This window comes from Anopheles funestus, chromosome 3RL (genome assembly GCF_943734845.2).
Source record: "Anopheles funestus chromosome 3RL, idAnoFuneDA-416_04, whole genome shotgun sequence".
Classification (NCBI taxonomy): domain Eukaryota; kingdom Metazoa; phylum Arthropoda; class Insecta; order Diptera; family Culicidae; genus Anopheles; species Anopheles funestus.
In genome coordinates this window covers 72,147,644-72,168,657 of record NC_064599.1, presented here as the reverse complement: position 1 = coordinate 72,168,657, position 21,014 = coordinate 72,147,644, and the positions used below count along the sequence as shown (strand labels likewise).

The following is a 21,014-nucleotide window of genomic DNA, read 5'->3' as shown; positions in this document are numbered from 1 at the left end:
TTTATGTATTCACGTTTAATTGTCTTAATTTAGGGAGCTTTTTTTACTCCCTAGTGAAGTGAAAAAAAATATACGACACAATCACAGACCCTAACAGCTGGTGGTCTGCTGTTGTATGCAATTTTGGTGAAACATAAAATTTGCAGCCAGCAATGAAACACGATTCGACGAGACATCGATATGTCGTGTGCCATAAAATGTAACACCTTCCATCCGTGTGTCGCTTAAGTGCATAAATCCTCACCATATCTTAAGCTTGTGCAGCAGAGGATCGTAAAAAAGTACAAACCCCGGAGCTGTTGCCTCCAGGAACAATATAAAAGACAAAATCCTAAAACACACTATCGTGATGCATGGGGTCTGCTGGTGGTATCAACATAAAATGCGCATGTTTTTTAAAAGGTCGAACCCATAAGTTGCGTTCCAGCAAACCAACACCAATGGGTTCGAGTTTTAATGAACGAGCCTTCAGAATATTTATAGCAATTGTCGAATTGTTAAGCCTTGGGCAATTTGCATATCAAAATCAGGCTATATCTGACATGAGTGGTCAAACACTAATGTGCAAGCATTTCTAATTCTTGATTAATTTGTTTGAAGATTTCATTTCAATTGAGAAAAAAATAAACAAAAGTGTTTTTACCGAGAAATGTATATAAACTGAGCAGTAATTCTAGAAACCATAAGAATATTCCCACATTAACTCACGCATCCCATAATCGTTCCGTCGCGTTTGCTTAAAGTAAACAAGGGAAAGGTAAACAGCAAGAAGGAAGCTGCAAGCAAACATTTTCCTAAACCACTTGTCGGATAATTCGCTGCGTTACGCCGGGGGTGTGTTTGTGACCGATGGCAAATATTTGCTGGAAAACCCTCTCGTGAGGAGAAGTTTAATGACTGGCAAGGTAAGAAGATTGCGAACAGTTGACAGTTGAACACCAAACATTCGGTGGCATTCGAACGCGACAATGTCACGTGAATCTGAATTCCTGACTTTTCAAACCAAAGAAGGGATCATAAAAAATCTCAATTTTTGAGTAACGTAATATTTTAATGATCCCTAACGAAAAAACCTAAAAACCGAATGAAGATCAATCATTTCGGTATTAAAAACCGATCTCGTTTTATATCAAGCGATGATGACCTTCTGAAGTGAAATCGCGACTCCCCGGAACGCATTGTATCGCTGCAGGGCCGACCTTCGACGTCTACCGTCGTCTATTTATTTGCCGCCGTACCACCGGGCGAACTCATCTGCATGCCATCATAATTTCCTTTCTGCCCTGTGCTGCGTGTCGACAACGTGTGCACTGGGACGTACGCCGCACGGGGGACCCGATGCGAGTGGAAGAGTTCTTCACGTCTAGACGATGTTTCGCGACTCACGCCTAATGGATGTGCATGTCTACCTACCGCAGTGCATGCGAACGCACTGACACGGCACATTGGGTGCGGTTCGCGAACTCATATATTACTGTATCATCCACCGTGCAACTTCGTCCGTCACGTTTGCCCTTCAATTTGCCTCCTCCTGGGTGCATCCTGGGCAGATGCGCCCGCTGGCGAAGGTGAATTATAACCTACATATGGGGGCGCCCGCGCGTAGGATCCGTACGCGTACGTCTGGCGGACTGTTTTGCCTCTTCAACTTCAACTTCAACCGTACGCGGAGAGAGAGAGAAGTGGAAGAACACCCGTAGATCCCGCGGTGGCAACACGAATGACAGTTCGATCGATCTTTGGCGAAGGTAGCCTTAAAACCTGGTGGAAGCAAACACACTCAACGGCCGCAAAGTTCCAACGCGAGAGAGCGTTAGCGAGGGTCTTTATTAGCCGCTGTCAGCACGTCAGCGATCAGGGGGGAAATGGGGGTTGTATCGCTTCTTTTGGAGGCTCTCGCCACCACCGACCGGTTTTCGCCGGCCAGGCAGCTCCCGAGGGATAAATTGTGCATATTAATTAACGTAAACTAATTAATTGCGTATCCAAACGATAAATAGAGGGATTATTATTGTCTGGTTCGTACGGGGTGCGTTCGCCATTGCTGCGAAGTTCGCTCACCAGTCATCGGCCCTGGTTACAGCGGTAGAAGTTTTTGCGATGCGATAAACCGGACGTGTGTGAGGTCTGCTCACCCTGCACCCAGGTATGGTTGCACTTACCCACCCCGTACCATCTCTTTCCCGCAAAAGCTACCGAAAGGCCAAAAATCCAAACAAAAACTAAGCACTTACATAAACATCCGTTTGACGGGGTGGGGGAGAGAAATATGCCACGACTGATGAAGTACGGACATCCACGATCCGCTACATGTGTCCTGAAAGTTGGAACGTTTCGAAACGAAACAAACCACTGGAACAAAAACAATCATAATGGTGAAGTTAATCCACCCGGCACCCGGTACCCGGCGAAGCAGTGACAGGAGTGGTGCAACTGGGCGTAAATCCGGTAGGCAATTGGGCACTGTCAGCGCTCGTTTGCTCCACTCCCCGCATCAAATCCTACGGCGATCGCGAGGATTGGAATACACGGTTGTCAACGAGCTTACCCAGTTTATTCAAACGATGGAATGGACGTGTTTCTGTATTTGTGTGTGTGTGTAGAATTTCTTGTGCCACTTCCTTCTTCCTTCTATATCGTTTGTCCGTTTTTATTTCTCTCTTTCCGGTACAAGTACGGCGAACGTAAGTAGAAACTTCTCCAACCAAACTCCAACAACTTCATGGCGATCGCAAAAGTACCGAGATGACAAGTTTATTATTCTTCGTGCAAACGTGCCCGAACTGGGACAGGACGGAGAACGTTGCCGGGACAGGGAAGGTAATGTGGATTGGGTTTTTTATTGCCCTTACACACGAGCCTTTTTAGTGGTAGAAATTTATGGTAATGGGGTTTTGAGGGGATTACATTTACCAGGAGGGGCATTTTTTCAAATGCCTGATCAAATGTGCTAACTAGCTAGAAATAAATTAATTGTGTTGCAACAACACACAGCATATTAGTTTTCATAACTACAGAGACTCTCATGTGGAGTTCTATCGAAAGTCTAGAACTTCAACCTTTTTCATTTTTTTTGGATTATCACCCTACCTCTGTAGCATAAGAGAATGATTAGCCTTATTATGTTATGATATTTATTTTTGATAAGCTTAGGGCCAAGTACTCTATCGTGCTGAACTTCAAGTACAATTTACTTATTTAGTAATCGAAATCTTGAACCTCTAGGCACTTACACCAGAAGTCCTTTTAACTACTCATTGATCCAGGTTTTCCTGCTAGATTCACTATAATTTGGAATTATCACGACGTCTTTGTCCATGTGGGTTGCTTAAAAAGACTTTACGAGCTAGGTTGTTGAGTGTTAACTTCATGACAAATGGGCTGAATTTTATTCACTTCTGACTCAGAATCTAACAGGGTCTCAGCAATAAGATCTAATGACCTAGATGTCTTGGAGTATCTTAGTATCTACGACACATGACTAGAGACCAACTTTGAGCTTGTTAGTTGGACGACTCCAGACTTCTGCTCAACTAAATATAATTCATCCTCATATTTCTTGCTCGTTAGTCTTCAACTCTCAACAAGTCTCTACCCTTTAAAACGAAAGTTTTAAAAAAATGACACAAAAAAAAATAAAAGACTTCTTGTTACAGAATTCTGATAGGAGCAAAGGCTACTGAAAGTAAGGCATCCGCTTTCTTGCGACTTGTGACATTAGTCATGGTTATTCTTGTAAGCTTACCCAATATTCTAATGAAGTACTTGGCGTCCTATTCTATATAGACATTGTGGCTTTACTATCTTTTTAAGAATTTGCTGAAAAATCTGATAAACGATTTTGGAGTTCTCTCTTTTAGTTGTCACACATCGCCTACACAAATAGGACATAGTATTGAAGAAAATTTGCTTTAAAGCTATTGAGTGATTAGTATTCCATAATGGTTACTGATGTTTGGACTTCTTACTGCTATGAATCATATACATTTAATTTTAAATTTTGAATTCATGTTTCCATCATACTCAGAATCATATTTGAATCAATAACAAACGTTCAAATACAAAGACTGTCCAACAGCTCTGTTACATAAAATTGGATTGCCTAATAATCGCATGACTTACTGCGGGTTGTCTACAAATCTTCAGCCCATTAAAATGCTTCACTATTGCCAACACCCATAGAAATCAAGGTGTTCCTGACCACCGTGAATATAATGGTTCTGATCGTTAGAAACTCAGGTGTTTCAATATACGTCACGTCCGACACTAATCTTATCTCGCACGATAGTGCACTGATTGGGTCGTAAATTTACGCTCCACTCTCAGGCACAAATCAATAACCGTCAGATTATCGTTAGTGACTGCAATTCGCTTTCGTTCGATTGAGACGATCGTCAAACCGTAAAGCAAAACGGCACCGACTAGCATGCAACCACGGCACCGCAGGTTTGCAATGTAAATTAGTATTCCCGCATGCAGAGGCACAAGTGCAGAGGCGTACCGTACCACGGCGGTGTACAGTATTTGCCACCGGTTTCTGTCTCTATTTCTCACCTCTTCTCTCTAGCAGTTACACTAACTGCTCACCTGCCAGCTACCGAAATGTAACGCTGGCATGAATTTATTGTGCCCGCCAACAAAACCGAAACGCTACCCGTTTGCGTGAAGAGAAGGCCAGAAGTGGTTACTTTAGGTGGCCCTTCACCGGTGGCCGCAGGTGCAATAAAATAAACACTCGTAAAATGAAAAATCCTTCCACCGTGCGCGGTGTGGCAGGATTATTGAAGGTGGTAAAGAACCGGGACAGAGAGAAGAAAAAAACAACAACATTGAAAATAGCTTGATGGAGTTGTTTGCTTAGGTTTGCCTTTTTTACTACTACTGCGCTACCGGAGTTTTCCGTGCGCGGACTATCAGCTGCACTGCGATGGATGTTCCTTTTTTTCACTCTTGATTTTTTTATCACTTGTGTATGTGTGTGTGTGTTCCTTTCCCTTCGTATTGAATGTGCTAATGTCCTGCAAACCGGGCCACACTCGAGTTACCGGTTCTTTGCAGGTCTCAAAAACATTAGCTACCGGTCTTACCTGATCGTCGGGATGATGCAGTGTGTCTTTCATTTTTAACCCTTGAGTGGCGAAATGCACAATGCACCTATTTTGGTTGAAAAAATGTAGGATTACCAACGCCTGAAAGTATGCAATTATTGTATTTTCTAGTGTTTTAACGATGGATAAAGTAAACCAAGAAATGTCATGCAAGTCCCGGTAAGCTACTAAAATGGAATATTTATGATAACAATTGCATACTTTTAGGGGTTGAGGAGTCATCAAATGATAATAAATGAGAACAATATCGAGCAATTTAAGTTTTTTAACTTAAAATGAGATACATTTTCTAGGTTCTCCTTTCTCATTCATCTCTTGTTTCATTTTCTTATCAATATTGTAATATACATTACACAAACATTATAAACATTTACACAAGCACTATTAAATTTTTGTATTTTATTCAATATCAATAAGGCTATTGAATAAATTTGATCAGTCTTCTAATAAACGAACTTCTTTTTTTATTCAGGTAGAACGGCCTGTAAAACGATCTTCTTGAAAATCTTGAAAAGGTTATATTTCAGAAATATATTTTAGAACTTTTATTTCAATTATGAACAAATCATTTCGAACAATAACTCCAAAGGGTTAACAACTGAATGACCACTTTCAAGGATCGTTCCGTTACTGAATTTACTCAAGAAAAGGGATCCGCACCTTCACGGTTGATCGATCCTTAAAATAACAATTATATTTTTTGTCGTTAATTTAAAGTATGCATAAAAGAAACATGTAATATTTGCTTTCGTTTCTAAACCTTTCGCTGCCATATACGTGCTACCGGTTTTTACATTTGTTTTGATGATAATATCTCAAAATGAAAAGAACTAACATGAACCTGTTCAAATCATCCGTGATCTTGAGGCAAACATTCTAAAACCCATCAACAGTCGATTGTTACTAGCTCGGCTGTCGGCGACGAAGGGTTGTAGAAACGGAGTTCGCCAAGAGCGGAAACAAAATACATTAATTAATTCCCATAATCTTTCAACCATTACGAACCCAGACTCGGCCGGATTCAGAGCCTAAAAAAATCAAACAAAAAACACAAAAAAACACCCTGAACTTCGCCTTCTTCCCACCTCGTCCCATCCTTTCTAACGCTGTTTGGTTTATTTCTTTCAAAAAATGTACTTTTGTTTTCTCTCTCTACGTCCAAGATCCGAAGTCACTTTACGGCTTGCGGCCGAATCGTTCCCGTTTGTTTTATGACGATAACGATGACGACGGTCAAGACGACGATGATGATGTTGTTCTTCTTGTTGATGATGACGATTATCGAACATCGGAGCATCGGGAGATAATTTGGTTTGGAATATATTAATTAAAACCCAACAAATACCGGGAGCTCCGGTGGAGAATCTCTTTTCACATTAAAGCAAAAACCGGGGTATACGATACGAGCAAATCAACATGAAAATAAAACCGAAAAACCGCTTATACGATACCGACCGCTTTACCTACGTCCGCCTATATTGCCGAGTTTCGGGCCGTTTTTTTGTTGTTGGTTTCGTTCCGAAGCAAAACGTGCGCCTAAGAAGGTTGTTAATTTTAGTGGTTTTATGTACCTTTTATATGCTTTCTTTTTATTTGCATGCGAAGTACGCTTCCGCGAGTGGAACTTTAACCGAATCGAACGGTTAACTGAATTTGGGAAGGAGTGATGGAAGTTTTGCAAATTTTTATGCATTTTTTTTGTTGCAATATTATGAACTCCCGCGTGCAAAAAGGTTATCTGCTTCCACGTTCGCTCGAGCAAATGGTGGACGGGTTTCTTTCGGAGATTTCTTCCGAAAATTGAAATCACCAAAACAACAACAAAAAAGACGCACACCAAGTCCTGCCTTTTTCTTTTAATGACAAGTTTTACGACAAGATGGGTTTAATTTTCAGACGATCAGCGATCGCGAATCGCGTCACAAATAAAAGTCTCATTAAATTGAGATTACATTTATAAGAACGTGTTGTCGCTGTTTGGTGAAGGTCCGTTGGTACCTTCCCCCGGGGTGGGTTTGTAGCATTTGGTATATTTTATGGCCACTCGTAAAACAAAACAATCACAGGTCACCACGGAACACTTGCGCAGTTTGTTGGTGAAGTTCATGTAACTGGGGGGATAATGTGTAATAAATAATTTGAATTTAATTTTAAGTGTGATTTAAAAATTTCACCCTGATCTTTTATTCCATTTCACTTATTCCGGGCATAGATTGAACTAGTATCGATTATTCGATCGACATTCTTTTGCGTCAGGGATCGTCATCGGGTACGTGCTGCGATTCATTACACTCCGATTGCGGTGTGCCGTGCGGAGATAGAAATGCACGGGAAAGGTTTAAAATTCATTCGTCAACCATACCGGCCAACCCATTACCATTGGCCACCGGCGTCGTATTCTAATGTAAGCCTGTATCCGACCCGGTTGGTGCTGACCTAGTCGTCCGTATCGAATCAGGTGATTAACGTCGTTTCGTGATCGCACCATCAACACCCGGATCGATGTGGTACGTGGTAACGATCGACGATTTGTATCGATTTAGTTTTGCTGGAGCAGAAAAGTCGCGATTCATTGATGGATTGGTTTTGGCTGTGGTTTGAACGAAAGTTTTGTATCGAATAAGCGTACACACATGCGCGCTTGCACATTGATGGAATGTTTTACCCTTCCGGGAGGTCCCAGCAATGATGAATAGGTTGTATGATGGAATTGGTGCAAAATTGGTTGAGACTGTGAGCAATGGAAATGACTCATGAGACATCATTACTAGGTGTAATAGCATCAGTAAGTCTTGAAAGTTTATGATCAGTTATATGGCATTCCCTGAGGTAATTAACATATGAAAATTGAATGATATCTTGTATGGTCTTCGAATAAATTAGTCATGATTTAAGTAACTCTGGTCAACTCTGGATATTTGGAATAGTACTTTAACACATAGGAATACTATTCTGGTAAGAGCTAACTCAAGTCACTGACAAGCTTCTAGAAAGCTTACGATATAAGACTAAGACATAGATGACAGAGTAGCTCCAGAACTGAAAATTTAGACATGTTGAATGTCCTAAAAATTTTCTTCAATACGTTTTTAGGAATACCGATCCATGACTTCAGCTCTTCATCGACGGCTATATCTGATCCCAAACAGCTACTCCTCCACCAGGTTTATCTAATGAAGTCTTTGTGATCCTCTTCGCCTTCTCAGGTTTCGTGCGGAATTAAAATATTCCAGGTTTCGCTACCTTTCGAAAAGCTCGTCATATAGCTGGAATCATTATCATACTGCAATAGTCAAAGAGTATTAGTGTCCATCACCATAATTCCACCTCAAGATCTTTTGAGGTTACGAGTACAGGATACTTCTTGAATAGTTGAAAGATACTTTTGTGAACATCTGTACAGAACATCTTTAATAAATGTTTGGAAATATTTGAACTACATTATACAAGGATGAGTATGATACGCCATGGGAGAAATAAGAAGACATCTTCTAAATTTTGACTGGTACAATATCACTAAAACAAACAGTGGTCAACCTGGTTGCAGAATCAAGGTAGAAAAAAAAAGTTTGATGTCCCAGAGATCCCAGAGATATAAAGATGTAAAAGGTGGGTTACTTTCAATACATGCAATTAATTTTCTTTAATTAAATTAACCGCTTAAAAATGAACTCCACCGCTCTCTTCCTAATATCTTAAGGAGTTGATTCGATTTTCCCAACAAATAATCAACCAACGAACATGGCCATTCAAATTAAATACTTTTCTACAAAAAAAAACTTCTTAACGTCTAGATATAAGGTGTGGTCATTAAAAGTCATCCCAAAAAATCCCACATCCCTTCTACGAGGACAAATTTTTTCCCCCTTTTCCATGAAAACTCCAATAGAATTAAACATTGAAGAAACTTACACATGATGCGCCCACATGGCGAACCATATAATGCAGATTGGACACGGTCCAGAAGTTACATCTTTACAGCGGCCGCTGAAAGGTAACGTCAAAGAGGCCGGCCTCAAGTTTTTTTTGGGCTTTTCATAATTTGTTTCTGCGTCAGAGTGTTTTCTTTTTTAGCGTTTGCTGCCTTTTCTCATCCTACGAGCGGTTTATTTCCTTTTTTCGTTAAACTTGCCCCGATTTGTAACGGTTGGCATTGGTTTCGGGCGGTACATTGGTTACGTGTTTTTTTTTGTGTGTTATTGTTGTGAGCTTGTCTCTCGCCTGCGCCATTACACACGACAAATCGTAATTATTACATTTTATTCGATTGAGCAATCTCCCGGCAGGACGGTGAAGAGCGTAACAACTTAATTATTTTCTCCTGGCGGGGATTTTTTGTGCTTCACTTTTACGCTTTATTTTTGAGATTTTCATCAAGTTTTGAAGAAGTTAATAGTTTATTCAAGTTATCGTAAATAATTTTTAGTAATTTTATTTAATTTTATTTTTTTGTAATTTTATTATCACTATTTTTAAGCTATCTTTTATCTAACAGATTGGATTCAATTGTGTCTTCTTTCTAGTCATAAATTTATTTTAAAATGAAAAAGTGTAATACAATAAAAAAAGAAACATGTAAGAAATCGTACAATCGCTCCGAATTGTACCGTGAAATCGAAAATTGATTTATGTAACACCGTTGGGTGACAGGAAACTGTCCACATTCTGACCGAACTTCTCACCTTCCTTTACCATCCAGGGTTGGTTCTGGGTTGCGTTAATTTTCTATCATTCCAATAAATCATTTCAGGTCAGTTTTCCTTTTTTTCATAGAGTGCAACCATGGACAATTAAAATTAAGAACCCTGTGAAACCGCAACTGAGCGTGATTTAGTGTGATTAAAGTTTTATGGCACAATTTCGTTTGGAATAAAAAAAAAACACACACACACACAGACATGTGGAGCACATTGGTGAAGAAATTATCTACCTATTCCGTTCAAATGGATAAATAATTTCATCAGTAGAATATGACGCGAAGCAACGTCACGGGGTACACCCAATTCCCGTGCGCAGGCGAAAATAAACACACGGAAAATGGACATTTCCACAACGGTCATTTTGGACCGAACACACCGCCGGATAGCTTCCTTCCAATTCCTGGCCCGAGCCGGTCAGGTAAGTCAATTCGTCCCGATCGTATAAAACGGCAGCCAACAGCTAGAGGCAGCTACTACATACAACCCGCATGTTGGCCTGTCTGACATGGCGCACTCACTTTCTCGGGCTTCAAAGATCAAAGGAAATGTGCCGACCGAGTGTTGAATTGCTCTACACACACACACACACACACACGTACCGGGAGTATAAAGCGATCGGGAGTCTGCGTTTCGGTCACCAAATGGACCAACGAAAAAAAGAAACACTACGGCGGCAGAGCGTGCCAGGTTTGAAGCCTTTCCCTTCATACGTCTCTCGCCAGCTCTCTGTTACCAACGGGCCCCGATGAGAAAGAAAATTACAGCCCAATGTGAAACGCTGGGTGGGAAAACGGGTATAAAGTATAAAATACGAAACAGAAGTAGAAACGGCAAGAAAAACTATACACATAAAAAAAAACACACAAGCGAACAAGCAAACGGAACGAGATAACACAGTGTGGAAAGAGAAAGGCAACTTCAAGGTTTGGAACATGAAACTTTGGACAAACGGCAAAGTCGCTTGAAAACACGGAGAAAAAATATGAAAAAAATCACACAAAACTGCTAGAAAAGGATAGAAGGGGTGGGGGACAGTAAACAAACAAAATGATCTTACCGAAGCGCCACACCGCCACAAAACAGCTTGGGAGGTTGTATTTTTTTTTGGCGGTGCGAAAATACACAGTCAGTAGCAGAATTTATGTACCGGTGATGCTTAAACAAAAGTAAATTATGTTAATTATGTCATTATATTTTTTTGTTTGTTTTTTTTCTCAAGTTTACCAAGTTTGTTGACAAATTTATTAATCAAGCAATCATTATGCAAATTCTAAAATAGTGCTTGTTTGTATATACTTTTGAAATGCATTAACTTTCGGTGCCTTAATGTGAACAATCAAAGCTAATCAAAAAATTATTTAAAATTATTTAACTATTATAAAAAGCTGAAAAATTATTTCACTAAACGCTAGGTCGGAACTGTATCTTTATTTGCGAGGATCACTCCCAAGGACGGTTGGCGTACTTCGGTGTTTCAGGATAAAAGCGATTTCGGTGTAGCCGTGGTTTTTTTCGTCTAGAACCACTGGGCATCTTTGTGTGTCGGCAAAAAAAACCGGAATTATAATGGACTTCATATCCGAGAGGCTAGAGCCAGCAGGGGCCTTTTGGGGGTGGGGGAGATGATTGTTATTTATATCAATTAATTTGCGCTTGCTGAAGCCATCAGGGCGCTGCAAAGAGCCGCAATTAATTTGTCTATCATCAATCATTCGCTACCTTTTGCTGCGCGACGGTGGGTTGTGGAAAGGGAAGAAATGCAGATTGAAAGCTTTTATGCTATTATGAAGCCTATTATGGAGTGCTGTTGCAAAAATGATTTAAGAAGAAGGATAACAAAAAAGGCAGCAAGCAAAAAAATGCATTCAATTCCACTCCACTGGGAGTTTTTGTGAGAGTTTCCGTTGAAACATAATTATGCAATTAAGATTAAAATGGATTCTTAAAAAGGTATAGAAATTAAAGTTAAAGTTTAAATGGAAAAAATACAACAAAAAAGCGTATAAAACAAATATTCAATGGAAAATAGTTTTGAATCCTTGCATAAGCATAGCATTTTTAAAATATTATTAATAAGCATCGCATGAGTAATAAGACGCAATATATTATTTATTGCTTACTGTATAATTTATCTTATTACTTATCGCTAAACCAAGAGCCATGAAATTAACCAAACTTTAAACGATCGTAAGTAAAAAAACTCGATTTAATGTCGTTATCTTGCGCTTGTTTCGTGAGAGGCAAAAAAAGCAGGGATTAAATGCTTTATGTTGAACGACTTTTCCCCCCTCAAAAGGCCAAAAAGGATTCCTCTCGAGCACGCCAGGATACGTGATCGAAACCGTTTGAATAAATTTGCACAAAAATATCTACGGTATGAGATGGGTTTTTTTGTTGCCTTCCCAGCCCGTTCCACCATGCTCGCCCTTGAGCACGTCTCTCGAACGTGCGTTAGATAAGGTCGTGCCAGACGATTCAAGCGAGACATGTGCGTGTGGGCATATATTTATGTTGCCAGCACAGCAAAGGACGGGCACCGATCCAAATCGGACCACACACGTCGTGGAAGTTAATGGTGATGTAAGGCCGTGTGTGTGTGTGTGTGGAAGGGGGTAAGGTTGGGAAAAGGGAGCAAGGAAAAAAATAATATGAACGAAACATGGGTTCCGCAAACAATCCGGGCTTGGGTGTAGAAGAGATGACAGTCGGAGGGCATAAAAACGATCGGATTTAGTAGGAACCGAATGCATGAAGCAACTCTGGAATGGGTTGTGAAGGATGGAAACGAAGCGGGAAGGATAGCGTGAATTTCGCATAAAAATTGTATTCCAACAAATATCCCCGACCGAAAATTCTACGACGCACAGCACACTGTTTTGGATGTTTTTTGGGGTCGATACACGTACCCTGGATGGACCACTTTTTTGGTCAATTGCAAAAATTTCCACACGTCATCAAAATTGCTTGCACTGCATGAAACGCAAGGGGCTTTAAGTGCATGTGCAATGTCGCCCCTTGTGCAACCAAAATGCACCGCAGAAGTCGACACAAAAACGATCAATGAAAATGTTTCGCCAGAATAAACACACTGCACTTGAGTGATGGAGAGAGGAAGGAGTTTTTGGGGCAGGCATCAACCGGATAAGGGGTGGAAAAGTGCAACAAAGATGGAAGTTCGTAATGGAAAATAAGGAATGGGGGCAAGGGGTGGAGTGAGGGAAGGAACACGCGACAATGCAAGCATCGCTCGTTCGCATATACGTTAAACAATCGCACATTTGTGCTTCCGTTTGCCGGCTCTTGCGCACAGAAGCCATTACAGTGCGGTACAACTTTTGGCAACACATCATGATCTTAGCTAATTAGAAAAATACTCTCTATAATAAATTGTCTTTTATTATACTGATTAAACATATTGTAATTGTGTTTCTTTTTGTTTTCAACCTATTTTTGTAAGGTATAAATTATATAGTATAATATTTAAAAATTTCATTGTTTGAATATTTTTATTTAATAAGTTTTCATCTAGTTTTACAACTAGACAGTAGCAAAAGCTAAAGAGCAACTTGTCGTTTAACTTTTTCATTAAATGCGTATTAAAAAAGATCCTTAATACATGACAATCGACTATAAATAAGAAATATCCCAACATGAGTCTAATAAACCCAATACCCCAGTACTGGTAAACATTTATGCCAATAGAAACGGCAGTTGCATGCGAACTGTACGATGATCGTGCATGTGCTTGTGCCCGGCCGCACTGTATGGATGTGCGTGTGCTTGTGTGTGTATGTGCGTATGTGTGTACGTGTACGTTCATCATCATCGATCAATGACAGTGATCTTGGCGGAAGCATGCGGGTGGTCCCATATAATGTAGAAGTCAACAGTCGCTCCTTTTCGTTCGTACGTTCGCTTCTCCATTCTCTCTTTCGTTCGTCTTTTATTCTCTTCTCTACCCTGCCGTACGATTCCTTTTTGCCGCACCCACTTGCCCAGGCCCTTGCTTATGTTGATTTTTTTTCTGCTGCTTTCGGTCCGCTTGCCTTCGCTTCGTGCATCTTAATCTCGTGTCGCTCCTTTCTACCGCTCCGTTCCGCGCCGCACTCCAGCAACACACAGTCGCATACCCTGCTGGTGGGATCGCACACGACGTGCTCCAATCGGGGGTAAAGAAATGGAAACATCAACGATCCTCACCTACCGTGTGTACGCTCCGTGCCTGTTGCTGGCAAACCCACCGAAGTAATGATCCAGAAATGCGATCACACCAACACAGTTGCGCACGATGCTGGATGCTGCGCTTGCAGGTGTTGGTGCTACACACATTGAGCTTGATCTGTCAGTTTTTGTCGAGAAATATTTTTTCGGTTGGTGGGTTGATGGTATGGTTTCAAATTGTGAATTTTTTTTTGTAAAATGTGAATAAACATAACTGACAATACATTTTGTCGACATTCAACCAAATGCACTCTTATGCAAACTATTATTAATTGAACGATTGACACGATCAAGCTATCTAAGTGTCTGGAAACTAATTAAACATAATTCACATATCATACAGTGAAGTGAAGAATTATTAATCAATAGAACAGTTCATCTATATTCTTAACGCAAACCTAGATTTGCATCTGAAAAAATATTTTGTTTTTTTTTTATAAAAGTTAAACAAATATGTTTCTTAAATAAAATATAGTGCAATTATTTTCGTGAATAAAACTTCTCTTTAAAAAATATGTCATTTTTTCTCAAAGTCCTATGCTTCGTAGAGCCTTATTATAAAAAACACTTTACAATATTTTTAAGAAATAATCTTAAATTTTATAAAGAAAATAACACCAAACTTACTGAAACACCTTCCGGACCATGCTTCGCATATGCGTACGCACAGGCAACAAGTCCTACCAAAGATCGTCAACACACACACCACATTACTGCGCATTCGCACACACACTCTCTCGGATAGTTCGTCCGGATTTAGATGAGGCTACGTTCTAACAAATGGTTGTAGTACAGTTTAGTAAATATTATAATTTTAATATCTACATATTTTGTTTTCTAAACCAGTTATTAAAACAAAAGAAAATACAAAGAACAATTCTCATTTACTTTAGCGTACATTATGAATATGTATTTTCCATAATGGATCACGGTACGGTTGCAAGAGCATGGCCTAAGCGCCGCACGAGCAAGCCCACTGTTCATTCCCGGTGCGCAACGGTGTAGGTAAGATGGCCGACTTTTATTTGATCGAAAACAATCGCGCAGAGCGGACGCAAACTTGATCGCTGCTCCCGGGTGTTAAGATTGTGTGAAGACTTTGGCGACCTGCGTCGACGTACGGCAGCAAAGAAAAAGCTGTACTGTTTGCCGCAGACGGATCGGCATCGGCTGGCAGCAATTAAAACTGATTTGTTATTATCGAGCAAAATAAAAGCGAAACCCCGTACATCGTTCGCGTAGCATAATAGTGTGGTGCGATCGTGCGATAACCCCCCAAAAAATTGTAAGCGAAGTTTGTCACAGTGATATGCTGCCAAACAAAACACCCGACAAGACACGATCATCTCGGTTGTATTGTGCGTGCGCGCGCGCATTGTTTAGAAAGGAACTTGCGGGCGTTTTATTATTCGCTGTGTTTGTGTGTGCGTGAATAGAAATGTGGGATTTGATTCCATAATTAACAGGCCCGATAACACAGTCTTGAAGCATGGTGAAGATCGCGCACCGATGCTGGGAAACGTCAAAGTGAGGCTGCCTGTGTCTTGTCTTGTCATAACACTCAGTGGGCGCATTTACAAGGAAAAAGTGCGTCGGTGTAAAGCATAGCAAAACACACATCGTACGAGATTATCGTTGGTTGGCGGCGGCTGTCATAATCAAGCTTTTGTCGGCGGCAACAGTCAAAGGAGGATCGTCGTTTGAAGATAAACAAATCACGATGTGTGCGATGCATACGTCACACGAAAATCATTGATTGTTAGCAACACGTTTTTTACCGACGGTACCATTCGTTCGAACACTGGATTTTATTGGCAGGTGGTGCAAATGATGGTCCGATGTGGATGTAAACAGCGCTCTTTACTGAAGACAAGTCACGGTACATTGAATGATCAGTATTGAAGATCGAGTTGATAGAAAAACTCTTCTGCAGGTAGTGTCACAGCCTCTAGAATCAAACAGTGTGCACACGGCTATATAGATGCATGCATGGCTCACCGTGTGTGTGTGTGTACCCTTTGCGTCCTTCCGATCGTTTATGTTTATGCTTCAGGGCTTATGCACTTCCATGGCGAGCATGCGAGAGAGACAAGTAAGACATAAATAACATAACTACCGAAAACAAGTGAGCAAAAGGGAGAACTCAACTTCGACCTTACCAACAACACAAGAAGAAGAGGAAGAAGCAAACACGCGTGTGGAGTTGAAAGAAAGCCCATCGGGTTGAACAGGAGAGTGCGAGTGGAAAAGTGAAGCAACAGAGCAACAGCAAACCTCCGAACAAAACAAGCAGAAGCGAAGGAGACAAGGCACAAAATTGTGGAAAAGGAAGAACGTACCGAAGTGGGAAAAAAGGGCGAAGAGAAAGAAGAAGAAACTAACCGCCCGAAACGAAAGGCGGAAGGGCGAACATACCGAGATCTTTCCGTTTTCGAAGAAAACAAAGTGTACGGAGGTTTGTTTTTTTTCTCTCTCTTTTTTTTGGGGGTAGAAAAAATCGACCCTAAACGTGCGTCTGTGTTTGATGGTTCGTGAGTGTGTGAGTGAGTGTTTTCCTTGATCTTTTTTTGGACCACCTCGAACGCGAAGACTCAATACCCGCCACAAGATACCTCTGGGCGGCTCAGAAAGGGCCGTGTCGTCGATTCGAGTGCCGTGCCCCGTCGTTTGGCTGAAACGAAACGCATCTTGTGCGAGCCGGAAGAATCGGAAGCAACGGGTGTTGTTGCGTGTGCAGTGTGTTGTACGTGTGTGTGGTGCATTCTGTTTCTGTGTGCGGTGTGTGCTGTGCTGATGTGCAAAAGTGTCATTTATGTAAAAAAAAACGTGTTCAGTAGGTGTGTGATTAGCACCAGTAGCCTAATGCAGGTGGTTGCATTTTGTTCGGGAAAGGTGGTTTTGTAGCCTAGCAAAATCAATAGCAGTGCAGTGTCCAAACGTCCAAACAACCGAACAACCGCCTGATGGTAGTTATCTAGCATATCCATGGGAAGATGTGTCACTCAACCGTCGCGGCACGTGTGGTGATCTATGCTTTCGATTTAAATTTCTCTCTAAATCTCCGAGAGTTTGGTGCGCAGTGGTGTTAAAGCAAGTGGCGTTCACGACGACGACGGCGACGATCACGACTCCTGCTTCTGGCAGTGTGTTAAGCGATCGAGAGTGAATGGGGCAGTGAGGCCGAAGAAACGAAAGAAAATTTCGAAAGAAGGTGAACGAAAATCCTCAACAAATTATTCCTCCACTCGAGGAACTTCTTGTTTGGAAAAAAGAAAATAAGATAGTGCCCAACGGTGATAAGCGTCCAAACAAACAATGGTGGTACCAACGATGGATAGCCTACCGAGGGTGCCAGATACCCACGGTGACACCGTGGACGAGAAAGTATTTTCCGACCTGTACATCCGAACCAGCTGGTTCGATGCAACGATAGCACTCGATCAAATAGAAAAGGTAAGTGATCTCACAGTTACTTTGCTCATAAGAATCGGTTAGAATTCATCAGTAACTCTGGGGTTTGCAAGATCTAGAGCAGGGGTCTGCAAACTATAGCAAACTACGATTTCCCGAGAGATCTCGAGATTGGCCCTCAGCTGTAATTATTTCATTCAAAGCGGCCCGCCATCTGAAAAGTTTGGAGACTCCTGATCTAGAGCAAGATCATACATACATTAGTTGCTAGAACTCTGACTCACAACACTCAAGAGTTTTGCAGTTGTCACCAAAAGCTGATGAACAATGGGTCCTGAAAACTGAGCTAACTTCCAGTTGCATGGGCTCCGAAAGCTAAAGAGACCGGGACGAGGACCTTCAGTGGACAACAGTGGATATTATTCCATTAACCATTACAACTCAATCTTCGAACCGCTGCATGAACAAGGGTGGAAGAATTCAACGCATGTCTGCTGCAGTATAGGGTCGCGTTTCGACAGCGGATCCCATACACGCTACTCTTCGGTTGATACGGTCTTTCTGATCATGTTCAGGGTTGGGTCCTCCCTACTTTACCACACATACAGGCGCGCGCTCTCGCCCTGCTGTGTGCTCTTTCATTCCAACAGCTTGCTGCCTGCTGGTGGCGGTACGGTTGTCGAAACTTTGTCCGCATCCGAAGGTGGTTCTCCTCGATCTCGAGGCACCCCAGCGATGAAGGACAGCCGTGTCGAAGGGAAAAAAAGCAGGCAGCAAAAAAAGCAAAACGAACGACACAACACAAACCCACAATACGGCCGCCCGCCATCAGGAGGGAATGCGAACGGAATGAAGGGAAAAATAAGACATTAAAAGAAATAATCTATCCCAGCCTCTCGGCGTTTCCCGGCATTCATCCCGCTTCCCTTGCCTTTTTGTTTCGATCGATCCCGTAATACGTCTCTGTAACTCTGCAGACACACACACACAGAAACCCGCTCGGTGTGTGATCCGGAGCCGGAGGGAAAATAAAAGGGCCAGTGTGGGTTTTTGGGTTTTACTTTTTCGGATGCTGAAGTGAGTTGATTGTACCGACCTCAGCGTGCCGACGCCTATGAACTTTGAACGGCGTACCGGTGAAAGGCAGGAAGTTTGAGGAGGTCTCAATCATGATCGACTGCGACAGTTCCCTTAGGGCACCGGAATACCTTTCGGGAGGGAATGCCATGGACTGACATGGAGCGGTAAAGACCCGGGGGCGGACCCTCCTATCTTAGAGGATTAGAGAATTTATGACCTCCAAAATGTTTCGGATCGGACCCAAAGACCCAAAGATCTTTCTTAAAAGTTGTTTTTTCTGGTCACGAGTCGGATCACTTTGGTATGTCTGTGACACGTCACATGTGTGTAGTGTTTTGTTGTTTTTTTTCTTTGTTGGAAATTCCAGTTCCAATACGTGCGTGCACATCATCAGTACGATTACGGTCGCATTTGGCCGTGCTCAGGGACGCGCATTGGACTGGTAGAAAGTGACATAGATGTGGGGTTGGGGGTATACAAATCGGTGAATGAACAGCACAATTGAATGAAACCGACCTCGGTACACTTTGAAATCGTAATAGGTTCCTTGACTGTGAGCTGTATCTTCGCGCCCCTACCCTGGCACGCGCTTCCAAAGTCGCCTGACCGCCTGATAAGACCGTCGCGGGTAACTCACCAAAACAAGGCATTGAATTTACAAACAATTCCGTCCGATTTAGTTTGTCTAGGCGCGGACAGCTACCATATGCTGTCCACAGCGCAGTACGTGTCCGGAGTTAGTTATGAATTGGGAATAGCCCGAACAGCTCCACACCACCCCTGTTTGACATCGTACATCATCAGCTAGACATCGTCGTCTAAAGGGGAGGCGCAATGGTAAAACGTGCCGCAAATCTCCTGTCTACGATGTCCATGGTGTAGACGACGGTAGGCGGTAATTCCCAGACAATGCGCTGGTAGGATGGAAGTGGCCATTGGAATGGTTAGAGAGCACGTCGGATCTTCGATGGCGACATGATGCCCTCGTTATAAATCATTCACCATTGGTTTTTGGGAGCACTGTATCGTTGGTTGGGACCTTTGCTGCTTCTCTCGCAATGCACATTCTACCGGAGTACATGAAGTAATCAATTCTAGTCTGTACAATATGTGAAGATGTTATCCATCACCAACTTTCATGGAGTACAAAAGTCCACTCTGTGTGTTTTTTCTTTGTGACTAGTAGAAAAAAAAGACTGCAATAAACCAGAGAAGGTTAGGTAAACCACATTTGGAGAGTAGTTATTTTTTGGTTGGTCCACTTTTCTTGGCGTCAACAGTGAGGCATGATACCATATACATGCGACGGCTGACCATTGTATAGCGCACCACAACACCCTTGGACACTGGTAAACTCATGGCTAGACATAAGATTTGCATTAGGGATGATTTTTTTTTGTTCACCTCACCGGGTTGGTGATTTGTGTCTTAGTTTAGTTGTGTTTATTGCCTGATTTCTTGTTCTTACTATAACGTTTACCGGTTTGTGGGCTCGTTAGGTCGATTTACGCAACTCAAAAGCGTCACGATTAGCAGGACATGCAGGATTATTAATCGTTTTTCGTACGCATACTGTCAGGTTAGGGAATGGCGTGTGTAGCAAACGTGGCACGAATCATAGTGATCGAACCTTTCTCGCAAGGCAACGAGTCTTGTTATGAGAACTCACAAAAATGGATGCTTGTACTATTAAACATCATGACCAAACTATGTCTTGTTCATTTTTTAACTACGCACAAATCTTCATTCTTCTATTTATTTACTTAAATAAAGTTGTTCTTGTTTCCCACCAAATCCACGGAGATGACGATGACTCATTCCATCGGATTTTGTACTTTAAGATATTGGGCATGACCTCTACATACGAAGAAGATAAAGTTAGAACTTCATCAACGTGTATTTTCTTTTGGAGTTTACTTTTTCCAGAGGCAGAATGTTTCTTCTTCTTCGATTCTACTACTATATTGGGGGTAGAATAGATAGGACTTTATGTGTGATTTATTATATTAACGTTAAGATCGGTGTCTACGGGGAACTCTGTCCAGATCAAACCCTGATCGGGATGTATTGTTGAGTCGTTGACATACCAAAAACACTATTTTTACTCTGTTCAAGATGTACTATTGCAATTCCAATTCGCAAAGCAATGAAATTCCAATTCCTTATACGGATATCAGAGGTTAAAAAGAGAAGAAAAATATTCAACTCTATCGATTTGGTCGCAGCTCAGGAAATGTGAAATAAAGAAATAAACAACTGCCATTTTGCGGATATTTATGTTTACATTAGCGTGCAATGATATGTTTTGATTGTGTACTTCAGCTACCATCATCTTGACGGCATATTGCTTCCATTCCGAAGCCTCTGGCGGGAAAACACAACCAACGAATGGTTACGAGTTTGTTTTGTTCGTTTAGGGTAATTATTATATTTTAAACATTTAGCATTATTCACTACCTTACGGTCTGTGGAATGTGCTACTGTTTACAGAAGA

The 21,014-nt window shown here is 41.6% G+C and overlaps 1 protein-coding gene across 1 annotated transcript in view; it reads left to right on the top strand.

Annotated features, from left to right (window-relative positions):
- Positions 1–15,039: 15,039 nt before the first annotated feature.
- LOC125768457 (protein patched) overlaps positions 15,040–21,014 on the top strand; it is a 39,994-nt gene continuing 34,019 nt past the window's right edge. The window contains exon 1 of the mRNA XM_049436151.1: positions 15,040–17,482. Coding sequence (XP_049292108.1) covers positions 17,345–17,482 — 138 coding nt within the window. The 5' untranslated portion in view covers positions 15,040–17,344. The remainder of the gene's footprint in view (positions 17,483–21,014) is intronic.